General features: G+C 42.8%; 1 protein-coding gene across 1 annotated transcript in view; it reads right to left on the reverse strand.

The window, feature by feature from the left end:
* CYFIP2 (cytoplasmic FMR1 interacting protein 2) overlaps positions 1-13,779 on the reverse strand; it is a 143,939-nt gene that overhangs the window by 117,534 nt on the left and 12,626 nt on the right. The window contains exons 2-3 of the mRNA XM_055430081.2: positions 3,738-3,877; positions 1,882-1,971 (exon numbers count right to left, since the gene is read on the reverse strand). Of these exons, the coding sequence (XP_055286056.1) occupies positions 1,882-1,971; positions 3,738-3,854 (207 nt within the window). The 5' untranslated portion in view covers positions 3,855-3,877. The remainder of the gene's footprint in view (positions 1-1,881; positions 1,972-3,737; positions 3,878-13,779) is intronic.

A 13,779-nucleotide genomic window follows, 5' to 3' on the forward strand; every position in this document is an offset into this window, starting at 1 on the left:
AAGAGAGGCCTCAGAAGAAACCAAACCTGCTGACACCTTGATATTGGATTTCTTATCTCCAGAAACTGGAGAAGATAAATTTGTTATTTAAGTCACCCAGTCTGTGGTATTTTGTTATGGCAGCTCTAGCAAACTAAGACACCCTCTATGCACCTAATTTGTTATGAATGTCGCCAAGAATTTTCCTACGTGCACTTCACAGTTCCAACCCAGGCAGTCTCTGAAAACTGTTGCCTCTGAGCCTCTCCTTATGCTGCTTCCACCAGCTGGTATGCCCTCCCCATCTCCCTCTCTGACATAAAATTCTAATTGGGTGGGTCAGCGGAGGTCAGAGCTGGGAATCCTAAGTCCAGGATTCTAGGTTCAACCCTGTGATTTACTAATTGTGTGATTATGAGCAACCTGCTTATTAACCTCTTTAGGTCTCAGTTTTCTCATCCCTAAAATGTGTATAATGATCTCTCTGCAAATCACAGGCTGTAATAAGGTTCCAATGATATTATGTATGAGAAAATTTTACAGAGTTTAAAGTACTATATATATATGTAAATATCTATATACATATAGTTATAATGTGTGTATGTGTGCAAAGTATATAAAGCTATACTCAAAAGTTACTTTCTGCAACAAGCTTTTTCTGACCCTCTCAAGGCCACTTAAAAACTTTGAACTTTCACCATGTCTTTTATTTTCAACTTTGTACATTTTTGTCTGAGACTTGTCTAGAGCATGTTTTGTAGTCATACAGATTTTGGTTTAGCTCTGTCATTTGTCAGTGGCAGGACCCTGAGTAAGTTACTTCACTTTTGTGGACTTTGGTTTTCCCCATCCAGAAAATGGGTATTGTAATAAAACATTCTTCCCAGGGTTGAGGTGACAATTAATTGACAATGCATTTGAAATACCTGCACAGAAAATGTTCAATAAATGCTAAGTTTGTCTATTTCCCACTTGATTCATTGAGAACTAAGACCCCATCTCTGTTTGCATACATGCCGTACGCCCCCGCCCCCGCCCCCCAGCCCTTCACCATTTAGCAGGATCTGATCAAGTACCAGGGACACAATATTTATTGAATGAATGGGCAGGGTGTGGTGAGACAAGCGTTTAGGCTATCGATATAGTGAGAAAGGTCCGCTGAGCTGCAGGCAGAGCCTGTGAATGAGAAGTTGTGGAATTCTTTCGTTCTTTACTCTTTTCAAAGAAGCTTTAAACTTTTTATTTTATGTCTTAGGTCAGGATGTGCGCAGCATGTGAGATCTTAGCTCCCCAACCAGCGATTGAACTTGTGCCCCCTGCACTGGGAATGCAGAGTCTTAACCACTGGACAGCCACGGAAGTCCGTGAATTCTTTAAATGTCAGTGATGCATGAGGGTGAAATCATGAAAGCCAAAGGAAGAAAGGTACCCACACAGATGGGTCAGACACAGACCCATCAAACCACTGGCCCTTGTCTGTGAATGATTTAGCACACCAGCTTCCTCTAGTCAAGAATGTATTACTCCAAAACTTTGAGAAACTTTGTGCTTTGGTCAAGAGCCAAAATTCCACACAGCCAGTAATCTATAAAGTACAAAACAAGGCAAGATCTAATCAACTGTTAACCCTAAAGCTAGAGACAAGTTCAGGAAAGCAAACAGTGGGAATAAAGTTGGGCCCCAAAGGTGAGCAGGATTAGCAAGGCTGGAGGATACAGACCAGTGTACCCCAGGCGTGGAGAGGGGATGCTTGGGGCCTGAAAAAGGGCTTGAGGAGATGGATCCTTCTGAGGCAGTGGGTTCGTGGAATAGCTGAGTCCCTGCCCCTGTAAGAGAAGCTGCCCACAGCCCTGCCCCCACAAGGAGGGGCTATGTCTGCGCCCGAGGGTCACGGAGACTCACCATGCTGGAGTGCACTGTAGCCTGCTCAATGTACCTTGCAATGCCTGTGACAAACGCGTTCCTGTCCTCGAAGTTTGTGTCAAAGTTAGCCTGCAGGAATTAAAGGACAGGAACACTCAGTGGTTGGAGAACAGGTTCAAGATGGCTGGGTGTCCAGGAAATAAACTACTGCCAGCAAATGGCCAAGTTCTCTGAGGAAATCTATCTCCACACCGCCCTCTCATCTTCCACCGAGAAATCCCACCCTGCATTCCACTGGGCAGAAGCTGGCCACAGACAGGGCCTGCATCTGCTTCCCATGGGTAATCAGGTTCACCCAGAGAGCCTCACAAGTAAAAACTTAAACTATACAAGCCTAAATAGCTGTTCAAAGTGGAGACTTTTTTTTTTTTTTAAAGAGAAGCAGACTCACAGACATAGAAGAAAAACTAGTGGTCTTTTTCTAGAAGGGGAAAAGCAAACTGGTGGGGTGGGAGGCACACACCAGTGGGTGTAAAACAGGCTCAGGGTTGTACTGTAGAGCACTGGGAATATAGCCAATATTTTGCAAAAGCTGTAAATGCAAAGTAACCTTTAAAAATTGCATTAAAAATTTAAAGATGTTTCTAAAGGTGAAGATACTAAAGAAAAGGAAAGGTATACACTGTTTTCATCTCGTTGTTGCAAAAATATTTGCCGGAGGGTGCAGATACCTCTGTACAAGAATAATAACTGCAGTAATTTTTTGTAATAAAAAAACTGGAAACCATCCAAATGTCCATTAACAGCAAAAGGCTAAATAAATAATAGCATATCCATACAATCGGCTTATAGGTACTATGTGCTGGTTAAAAATAGTATGGTAGCACTGCAGTATTGTCAGGAAAAATACCCATGATAAATTTTAAGTTAAAAAAGTCAAATTGTAGATTTGACCATCCTCTTTTGGTAAAAAAAAAAGTTATATATCTAAATGGTAAAAAGATGTGTGGATGTATATATGCATTTATATGTAGACATAGTTTCAGGGAAATTTTTATTTGTTATACTTTGCTGTATTGCTTATAATAAAAAGATATCTACATAATTAAAAACGTACTGTGGGTTAGACAATGTGAATAAACCAACTTGATGAGTTGAACCTTCAGGCATGTGCTTAATAAATCAAGCCATTGAATGAAATTAGAAATATACTATGCATTTATTCTTAGTCTCATGTAGCAGTCCCAAAACTTTCAAAAGGTCAAATACAGCAAGAAAGCTAAAAATTTACAATTAACTTACTCTTCCTTAACACGGTGTACTAGCCCAGCACACTCAGACAAGGGGCTATTTGCAAGGCTGATTCCGGCTGCACCAATACCCTTCCCACCATGCCCAGTGGGATCACAGTTTTGAGCAACCTGATCACAGTTTGTCACGAGCTTGCCTCTTTTGGGCGAAAGCAAACAACTGTGACCAGCTTCCCCGAGCCATTATCGGCTGTGGGGAGGTGAAGATCTCTTCTCACATACACGAAGAAAAAGTAATTACCCAGGCAGGCTCTAGGGGTTTTTTAATGGTGATATTTAATTCATGAGGTCAGAGCTGCCAAAACCTTGGTTGGTGCCACAACAAGAACAGCCGGGAAGGTATTTGGGGTCAGAACAGATCAACAAGCCATCCCCTGGGAAGAGAAATAGCGCTGGTATACGTTTACTAGCTAATCTATTTCTTACACTCAGCTCCACCACTGCACTGGGGACTCGCTCAGTTCACGACCTTTCACCTTCTAGATTCAGGCAGCCCCCTTCCCTCTGCCTGCAGGGCAAACCCTCTCAGGGGGTCCCCAGAATTCCGGAGCCCCTCATCCTGGTCCCTGCTCTGGGCAGGCTTACCTGGTACATTATGGAGGAAGGCGGGGGCTCGATGCATGGCTGCTGGTCAGGGAGGGGCAGCTCTTCCAGAAGGTCCACGTTGGACAGGGCATCTTCCAGGGTGACGTGGGTGGTCATGGCTGCAGTTTCCGTTGTCCACACTGAGGGGATGCAAGAGAAGGAAACGGAGAGTTTCAGGGGCCTCCAAACATTTCTCCCAGGCCACCCCTGTCCAGGCTTCTTCCAGGCCTTCCAGGGAAGTAAGTAACATGCGCAGAGACCACTTCCATTTGCTACTCAACCTGTGTGGGATATCTAAGGATAACCTTACAGTTTGTGTGTGTGTGTGTGTGTGTTAGTTGCTCAGTCGTGTCTGACTCTTTACGGCCCCATGGACTGAAGCTCATCAAGCTACACTTTCATGGAATTCTCCAGGCAAGAATACTGGGGTGGGTGGCCATTCCCTTCTCCAGGGGATCTTCCCGACCCAGGGACTGAACCCAGGTCTCCCACATGGCAGGCAGATTCTTTACTGTCTGAGCCACCAGGGAAGCCCTCTTTACATTTACAAAGTACTTTTTTACGTCTTTTGCCTCGACTGAACCTCACACCACAGTCCTCTCATGGCAGGCGGTATCACATCCACATAATCGATGGAAGACCCAGGCTCAGAGAAGTTACGTGATGCCCATGCGACCACAGAGACCAGAAGCAAAGGACCTCAAGTCATGCCTGATGCTGAGACATGGGTCAAAGTCAACCTCCAGTTTTTGCTATTCGAGGAGATATTTATCAGTTCCACTCTTCAATTCTTACATAACACAAATATCCATTATCAAGAGAGCCAAAGATTATCAACTTGAAACCAGAGTTTGAAGTTAAGCTGGGAATCAGAGAATTCAGACTCCAGAGAATTTAACCTGATTTGCAAAAACATTAGCGCCATCGTCTTCCTTGGCCTAGAAGTATGGTATTCTTTGTGAGCTACACCAAGCAAATAAGCCCGAGATGGACATTTCTGTGTCTCAAACCCTGGCAGAGTACAGCGGCTTTGATGAGAACTCTGCCAGACACTGAAGTTCTAAACAGCACTTACCTATCTGGAGCTAACTGCTATTTTAAGAACTCAGCACTCAGCAAACAGAAAACTCATTTTTTAAAGCTTATGCAAAACGTTAATAAAACATGATCATGATTTAGGGCATACAACAAGTTCTCACAAGTTCCCCCAAATATGACCTTCTAGAAGTCATATTCACTGACTACGTGCCATAAAATTAGAAATCAATAACAACTTATAGCAAAGAAAAAAATCCCAAGCCTGTGAAAATTTGTAAAAACGTATCTCTCAGGTTATTCATAGCTAAAGAGGAATTCAAATAGAAATCATAAAACATTTAGAACTGAAAGACAGCATGAATAAAAGTCTTGATGCATTTCAGAGAAACTAAGAAAGCAGAATTACAGGAACTGAATTTTCTACTCAAAAACCTAAAAATGGATAAAAATCAACTCGAAGAAGTGAGAATGCAGGGATTACTAACTACAGAAGCAGAACTATATGAAGCAAAAACAAAGAAAACAAAAATAACAGTAGACTGGGTGAACAAAAATCGAAAAACTGAATTTTATAAAAAGATGAAGAAGAAGAAGCCGCTACTGCCATTCCTTTGTGGGCTAAGACACTTCAGTCCTGACTCTTTGTGACCCCCATGGACTGTAGCCCGCCAGGCTCCTCTGTGCATGGGATTCTCCAGGCAAGAGTGCTGGAGTGGGTGGTCATTTCCAATCCCTTAGTACATCTGAATAAAGAACCTCCGGGAAGGCACACTGTGCTCCTGAGAGCGCCCCTCCCCTCCCCACCCCCAAGCCCGGAGAAGCCTGAGACCCGCATCAGGGCTGCAGTCTCAGTGTCAGAGGATCCGTCTTGCTCATTAGGAAATGAGACCAGGGCGGAAAAGGCCCAGCGACCGCAGAGCTGGGCCAGGCTGTGACTGGCTGACACAGCTGCACAGTGCACCCACGCAGGCTGCCCCAGCGTCTTCTAAGGCCTGGTCGGGAGGGCAGGTGGGGTTGAGCTGCTGAGTGCCGCTTCCCGCCTCACTGAGCTCTCAACTCACCTCCCTGGCACACGCTCCAGCAACAGTGAAGGCCCCATCCAATGAGGGCGCGGGGAGCTCAGAAGTGACTTCCCCCTCTGCCCTCTGCAGGCGCCTGGCCTCACGGGGGTGGGAGGTCTCAGGCCCTCTCCACACCTATGCTTCTTCCTCCACTCTCTCTCTGCCCTGAATGCTAACTGTGGTCTTCAGTTCTACAGTCAAACCATCCATCTGCCAGTCCACAGAAAAGGCTGTCTTATTTCTTACATTAATGTGAGGCTCATTTTGCAGGATTTTTCAGGGCGTAATGATCTATATGCCTTCTTATCTATACGATCTTCCCAGATAGCACTAGTGGTAAAGAACCCGCCTGCCCAATGCAGGAGATTAGAGATGCGGGTTTGATCTCTGGGTTGAGAAGATCCCCTGGAGGAGGGCATGGCAACCCACTCCAGTATTCTTGCCTGGAGAATCCCCCGCAGGCTGCAGTGCATAGGGTCACAAAGAGTTGGACACGACTGAAGCAGCTTAGCACGCAATGATCTGTAAGCTCCAAAGCCCCAATAATTCTCTTCATTAAGTCAAATAATAATAAAGCTAACATTTTAAGCCCTTACTCTGTGTCACTCTGCCAAGCACTTGACTATTTTAATCTTGCATCAACCCTATAAAGGTTAAGTATTAATACTATGATTATTCCCATTTGATGAGCAAACAGATGCTCAGAATTTAGATAATATTAAAAGGTCAAGTGCTGGCAAGTGGTGGAACTGGGCTTGGAACCTAGGTTTGTCTTACATCAGAAAGGCCTGGATGGGTGGGATGGGGGTTTGTGAGAGGGAGGTTGAAGAGGGAGAAGATACATGTAAGTTTATGGCTGATTCGCTTCGTTGTACAGCAGAAACTAACACAACATTTGTAAAGCAATCATATCTCAATTTAAAAAAAAAGAGACTCCAGTTCAGTTCAGTTGCTCAGTCATGTCCCACTCTCTGTGACCCCAAAAAAAGGCCTAGAAGCAGCTATTTATCTATGACTGCCAAGGCTGTGTCAAAGGACCAACTTGAGGCAGCTTCCACTGGCCAAAGAGGGGGCAATCTGAGGACCAATTTGCACAACTCAATGGACTTGAAACAATACGATGTGAATCCATAAGACTGTAAAGACACCTAATAAAAACTTGGTTTTGTGCCTCTGTTACTGTTGGATGATGCCTGTGAATCAACTTTCATGTTGAAAATCAATGAATAAAAGGAAAGAGTTTGCAAACACCGAACCATCCTTTCCTGTACCAACTGCATCACTGGATCACTAATTTGTAGAAGAGACGGCTGCTTCTCTTTATAAAGGTATTTCTTTTTTCCCTAGAAAGATTCACAGAATTAAAATATTCCTAGTTTTCAACACCTAATGAACAAATGGACAGGAAGGCCCGGCATGCTGCGGTTCTCGGGGTCACAAAGAATCTGACACGACTGAGTGACTGAACTGAATTGAACTGAATGAACAAATGGACATAGGCTCTGATCATCAACCACTGCTAACATCTCTACATGAGGGACAACCAGCCATTCTGTGCCTCCTGATGGAGAAACGCACTATCACCTCATGAAGAGTGCTGAATCCAAAACATTTGAATCTAATCAAGCTTTGGGTATCATCAGACAGGACATACAGAGGACAGAACACGTTAAAACACCACAGTGATGCAATTAGCAAAATATAATCTATGAGAAAGTCTGCTGGACAAATAACTCAGTACTTTTAACAAATAAAAGTGCAAGGGAAAAAAAAGATCGAGGTGGAAGTTACAGATGATAAAAGACAGACTATCACGTGTGTTTACCTTATTTCGTTATTTCAAACAAACCTTCATAAAGATGAAACTGTAACATAAATTCAAAAATGGGAAAATTTCTCTGGTAGTCACTGACTTGATTATTTGACAATATTAAGGAAATAGTGCTATTAATTTTTTGATATGACAGTAATATTGAAGTTATGTTTTAAAAGAGTCCTTATCTTTGACAAATACCTTCTAAAATATGGATAAAAGGATACAGGGGTTTGCTTCCAAATAATATTAGATAGGGAAAGAGTGAAATAAAACAAACACAGCTATGAGTTAACTGTCAATGCTGTGTGATGCTAACATAAAGGGATTTATGATAATTTTTCTATTCAATTTTAAATACATTAGAAAATTTTCATAAAAACTCCAGCTCAGTGTATACACTCCCAGTTCTGATCTGTCTTCCCTTACTGCATTTTCCCTGACTCCTACTTGCCATGATCTTTCCCTTCTCCTTCTTCCTATAAACTGGGTTTCTTTTAGGCTTTGAGATTCCAGAATACTCATTTACCAGAATAACCCTTAAGATTTTCCCCTTTAACACAGTAAAACGCCCATCCTTCCCTTGAAGAGAATCAATAAGTGAATGGCCTACAGAGCCAGTAAATTAGGAATCTTTATTTCCATCATAAATTCAGCTTCTCTAATGGATTTCTCTGTTTGTTTGTAGATCATTCACTGCCTAAGGGAGAAGGAAATCAGCTATTTCTAACCCAAGTGCTGGAGGTCACTGCCAACTCTACATCAATCAGAAAGAAAAAACATTGTGGAAATTTTAACTGAGGTACACATATAAGTACTTCTTTTCCAGTCCAAGTGTCCTGTCTTTTATGCAATCTTCCAAAGGAGAAGAATTCTTAATATTCAGTCCATGACCACGTAGCCATTTTGTCACTTCAGAAAAGAAATTAATACAATTTTGAAAAATTAACACTGTTTTGGGAGCAACATTTACCAGACACAGCTGCAACCTGCAATGTGGGGCATTCATGGCAGATTGAAATTCAGTGTCTTCATAATAAACTTAAACTTAGCAGCCTGGTTTCACTGAGAAGTAATAACATTGGACTCCCAGGCAATCTGGTTCTGAGAAGGGTTTACAGCCCCCCACCCTCATGTTGCCAAGACGACTGATAGATTCTGAGCAAAAAGGGGCGCACCCCACAGATGCAGGATGGGCACTAGGAGAGCCTGGCTTTGGGACTGCAGGTTGATACATTCTAAACAAAAGATCTGCATTTTCTGTCTGATTTTCTAGAAGGAAAAGGAAAAAAGTAATAATTTTTAATGACCTGGAAAACTAGGCCAAGTATGGTGGGTAAGCTGGAGCTCTGGATCCAAAATCTGTCATCTGTCACTTCCTAGCTGCATAACCATTAAGTATGTTACATAACCTCTCCGAACCTCCCTTTCCTTATCTGAAAAAAGGTGATGATTAATAATATTCCTGGTCCTCAGTGACTTATTGTGAGCATTATATAACATCACAGCACGTGGAATGCTCAGCCCAACAGCAGGCACACAGCAAGCACTGGAGAAATGTTAGCTAGTTGAATGGCCTCTTTTTAAGAGAGCAAATGGATGAATTAAGCATTGCAAAAACACTCCTACAAAAAAAGAAGGCATTATAATTATCACTAATTCTCAGCTCTTCAGATCTTCCATATTGATTTCCTCAGGCACAACTCCTCTGCAGGTTCCAGGGGACAGGTTTTATTTCTGCTGTTTTTCTAGGGAGGACACAACGTTGCTGAGAAGTAAAAACATTCATTTGTGGTCACATGGTCACTAGTGGCCAAGTTAGGGCAGAAACAGGATATCTTGACCCCCAGTTCTATGCCCTTTCTTTTAGAACACTCCTACTTTTGAATTTTTTTGTGAAAGGTACTAAACACTTTATTATTATTTTTTAAATCTGACCGTCTTTTCCTTCTTCAAGAGGAAGAAGACTGCCAAACTAGAAACATCAGGTAACTGTCACTTTTGGGTTTCATGACAGGCCAAGAAATATTTTCTCTGTAGAAAGCAACTAAAATAAACAAATTAAAAAAAAGTTAAAAAGTAAATCCACATGTATTATTTTTTTCTGCAAATAAAAAATACATAAATAAACATATAAAAATAAATAAAATGCAGGTTGAGACTGAATAGCAATTGATTGATCAAGGGAAAAAAAATCAAAAGAAGTAATTCAGAAGGTGACCTGCTTTTCCATCATGTGTATGTGCTGGTATGTCTGGAGATTATGAGGGACGCACGTTTGCTGTGACAGGACGTGGCTCCACAGGTCACAGGGTTCTCCCAGCAGCTGACACCCTCTCACATATTAAAGGCAGCTTCTTTTCAGGTGTGGGTACCATGTAGGGACACGTAACTTGGGCACATCTTACAGGACTTCCATAGGGTGTGCCCAAATGGACCAGGTGGCTGAGCAGACTGGAAATGTAGAGTTTTACAGGAACACTCCACTTATATACTTGTGGCTCCAAACCCCACAGATGTGACTCGCTGCTACCATAGAGCATGACTTGGACCAACCCACAATACGCAGCCACAGGTAAGGAGCCAGCCACACAGTGGAGGGTAGGGAGGAGAGACAGAGCTATACAGGGGGAACACAGGAACCACACAGGCACAGGGGTCCGGGCCATGGAGTGTAAGGGGAAAAACTCCACACATTTCAGCAGCCTGCAAAAGTACCACCAATATCATGGTACCCAAGAGTACTCAACAAATACCTTACACACTGCCAGAATGAGCCGAGAGCTAGAAGAGACCTAAGGAAATGGTTACCTCCTTAAGAAGAATTTCTGACTCCCCCACCACCTTACCTGAATCTACTTTCTCTCGTGGTCCTTACAGAACCCAGTGTGTTACTTCTATATTTTTTTAAAATTAAAGAAGATATTATTAAAAATCTATTTATTGATTTGCCTGCACTGGGTCTTAGTTGCATCATGTGGGATCATCAATCTGTGCTGCGGCATGCAGGTTCTTTAGTCGTGGCACTGCGGGATCTAGTTTCCTGAACACGGATTGAACGTGGGCACCCTGTATTGGGAGCACACAGTCTTAGCCACTGGACCACCAGTTCAGTCGCTCAGTCGTCTCCAACTCTTTGCGACCCCATGAATCGCAGCACGCCAGGCCTCCCTGTCCATCACCAACTCCCGGAGTTCACTCAAACCCATGTCCATCGAGTCGGTGATGCCATCCAGCCATCTCATCCTCTGTCGTCCCCTTCACCTCCTGCCCCCAATCCCTCCCAGCATCAGAGTCTTTTCCAGTGAGTCAACTCTTCACATGAGGTGACCAAAGTATTGGAGTTTCAGCTTTAGCATCAGTCCTTCCAATGAACACCCAGGATTGATCTCCTTTAGAATGGGCTGGTTGGATCTCCTTGGAGTCCAAGGGACTCTCAAGAGTCTTCTCCAGCACCACAGTTCAAAACCATCAATTCTTCGGCAATCAGCTTTCTTCACAGTCCAACTCTCACATCCATACATGACCATGGGAAAAACCATAGCCTTGACTAGATGGACCTTGGTTGGCAAAGTAATGTCTCTGCTTTTTAACATGCTATCTGCTGCTGCTAAGTCACTTCAGTTGTGTCCAACTCTGTGTGACCCCAGAGACGGCAGCCCACCAGGCTACCCCGACCCTGGGATTCTCCAGGCAAGAACACTGGAGTGGGTTGCCATTTCCTTCTCCAATGTGTGAAAGTGGAAAGTGAAAGTGAAGTCGCTCAGTCGTGTCTGACCCTTAGCGACCCCACGGACTGCAGGCCACCAGGCTCCTCCATCCATGGGATTTTCTAGGCAAGAGTACAGGAGTGGCTTGCCATTGCCTTCTCCGAATATGCTATCTAGGTTGGTCATAACTTTTCTTTCAAGGAGTAAGCGTCTTTTAATTTCATGGCTGCAGTCACCATCTGCAGTGATTTTGGAGCCCCCAAAAATAAAGTCTGACACTGTTTCCACTGTTTCCCCATCTACTTCCCATGAAGTGATGGGACCAGATGCCATGATCTTTGTTTTCTGAATGTTGAGTTTTTAAGACAACTTTTTCACTCCCCTCTTTCACTTTCATCAAGAGGCTTTTTAGTTCCTCTTCACTTTCTGCCATAAGGGTGGTGTCATCTGCATATCTGAGATTACTGATATTTCTCCCGGCAACCCTGAGTCCAGCTTGTGCTTCTTCCAGCCCAGCGTTCCTTATGATGTACTCTGCATATAAGTTAAATAAGCAAGGTGACAATATACAGCCTTGACGTACTCCTTTTCCTATTTGGAACCAGTCTGTAGTTCCATGTCCACTTTTAACTGTTGCTTCTCAAGAGGCATGTCAGGTGGTCTGGTATTCCCATCTCTTTCAGAATTTTCCACAGTTTATTGTGATCCACACAGTCAAAGGCTTTGGCATAGTCAATGAAGCAGAAATAGATGTTTTTCTGGAACTCTCTTGCTTTATCCATGATCCAGCAGATGTTGGCAGTTTGATCTCTGGTGCCGCTGCCTTTTCTAAAACCAGCTTGAACATCTGGAAGTTCACGGTTCACGTATTACTGAAGCCTGGCTTGGAGAACTGGACCACCAGGGAAGTCCCAATGTGCTCCTTCTTTAAAGTTCTATCTCACAACTTAGCATGTGTTCTCTCCTGCCCTAAATGATACACTCCTTGAGGACAAGAGCTGTGTCTCACACCCACAAACTAGCACAGCGCCACACACACAACTGCAGCTAGAAATCAAGATTTTTTTCAATGAATGGATGTCCCAAAACATCAACAGAGGCATTATGATGTCCAAGATACCAGGTTTTTAAAAGTGAGGCAGGTGACAAGGAATATAAGTAGTAAGAAAGCCCTTTATATTTCAAAAAGAACTTCATTGAAATTATTCACATATTTAATACCTGAGCAAGTAAAGTCATAACTTGCAATATTCTGTGAACAGTTACGTATGAAATGAAATCTCCTTCCTCTATTACCGCAGGTTCTGATTTTACTTATACTTCAAGATCTCTCGCCTCTATGACGTGATTGCTTTTTCCCTGGAACTCCCAAAGCTTATCAGCACAAAGTTGGGGAGGATATGAAATCGGAAGGAACCCTCATGCATAGCTGGTAGGAATATAAAATAGTGCAGCCACCTTGGAATACAGTTTGGCAGTTCCTGGAATTTTAAAATACAGAGTGACCATACGACCCAGTCCTAGGTATATTAGTAGTACCTACCTCTCTTCCCACACTTTCTGCCTCAGAAGGTTTCCGACTACTAGTACTTCCTCTTCCCACGCCAGGGCAAATGTTGCTCATTGACTACATTTCTATTTCTCAGTGAGTTCACAGGAAGCCTCCATATACTTCTCATGAAAGACAAACCTCCAAGTGACAACTAGCACTCAATCTGAGTTTGTCTCTGAAAAAAAAACATGTGTGCCCTCCACCCCAGAGCAGAATGACACTTGCATATTCAAGCTCCCTGAGGCCAGAGACCACTTCTCACATATCACTGAAAATCTCAGAGACCTTAGCAGGATGGCAAGGGAATAGGAGGCACGGAGGACATACTGGACGAAAGAAGGCATGAACATGCCTGAATTCCCCAACTACACAGGAGGAATGTGATGACTTAGCCTGTCCTTATTTCTAGCTTTCCCATCCCTTCTCCTTCACTATTAATAACATAATTTACATCAACATGGAATATGCAATCATATCCTATTTACTTACTAGTTTTTTTCTAAATAAGCTTTTTGTTTCCATTTTATAAATATATTTTAGAAGGAAACTTTATATCATGATCACTAATAGAGAACTAGTATCACCTACCATAAACAGAGGGAGGGGACATTTGTATACCTATGGCTGATTCATGCTGAAGTATTGCAGAAAACAATACAATATTGTAAAGCAATTATCCTCCAATTAAAAATAAATAAATTTTAAAACAAAAAATAAAATAGAAAATAAAGAACACTGAAAACAAACACAGGTCTGAGTATCACATGAAAATCATCTCACACCCACCATTGATATACCCATTTGAATGCAGAGTTCCAAAATACAGCAAGGAGAGATAAAAAAGCCTTCCTCAGTGATCAATGCAAAG

This window comes from Moschus berezovskii, chromosome 8, assembly GCF_049115385.1.
Source record: "Moschus berezovskii isolate FMDL1 chromosome 8, NW_MosBer_1.0, whole genome shotgun sequence".
In the NCBI taxonomy this organism is placed as follows: Eukaryota; Metazoa; Chordata; class Mammalia; order Artiodactyla; family Moschidae; genus Moschus; species Moschus berezovskii.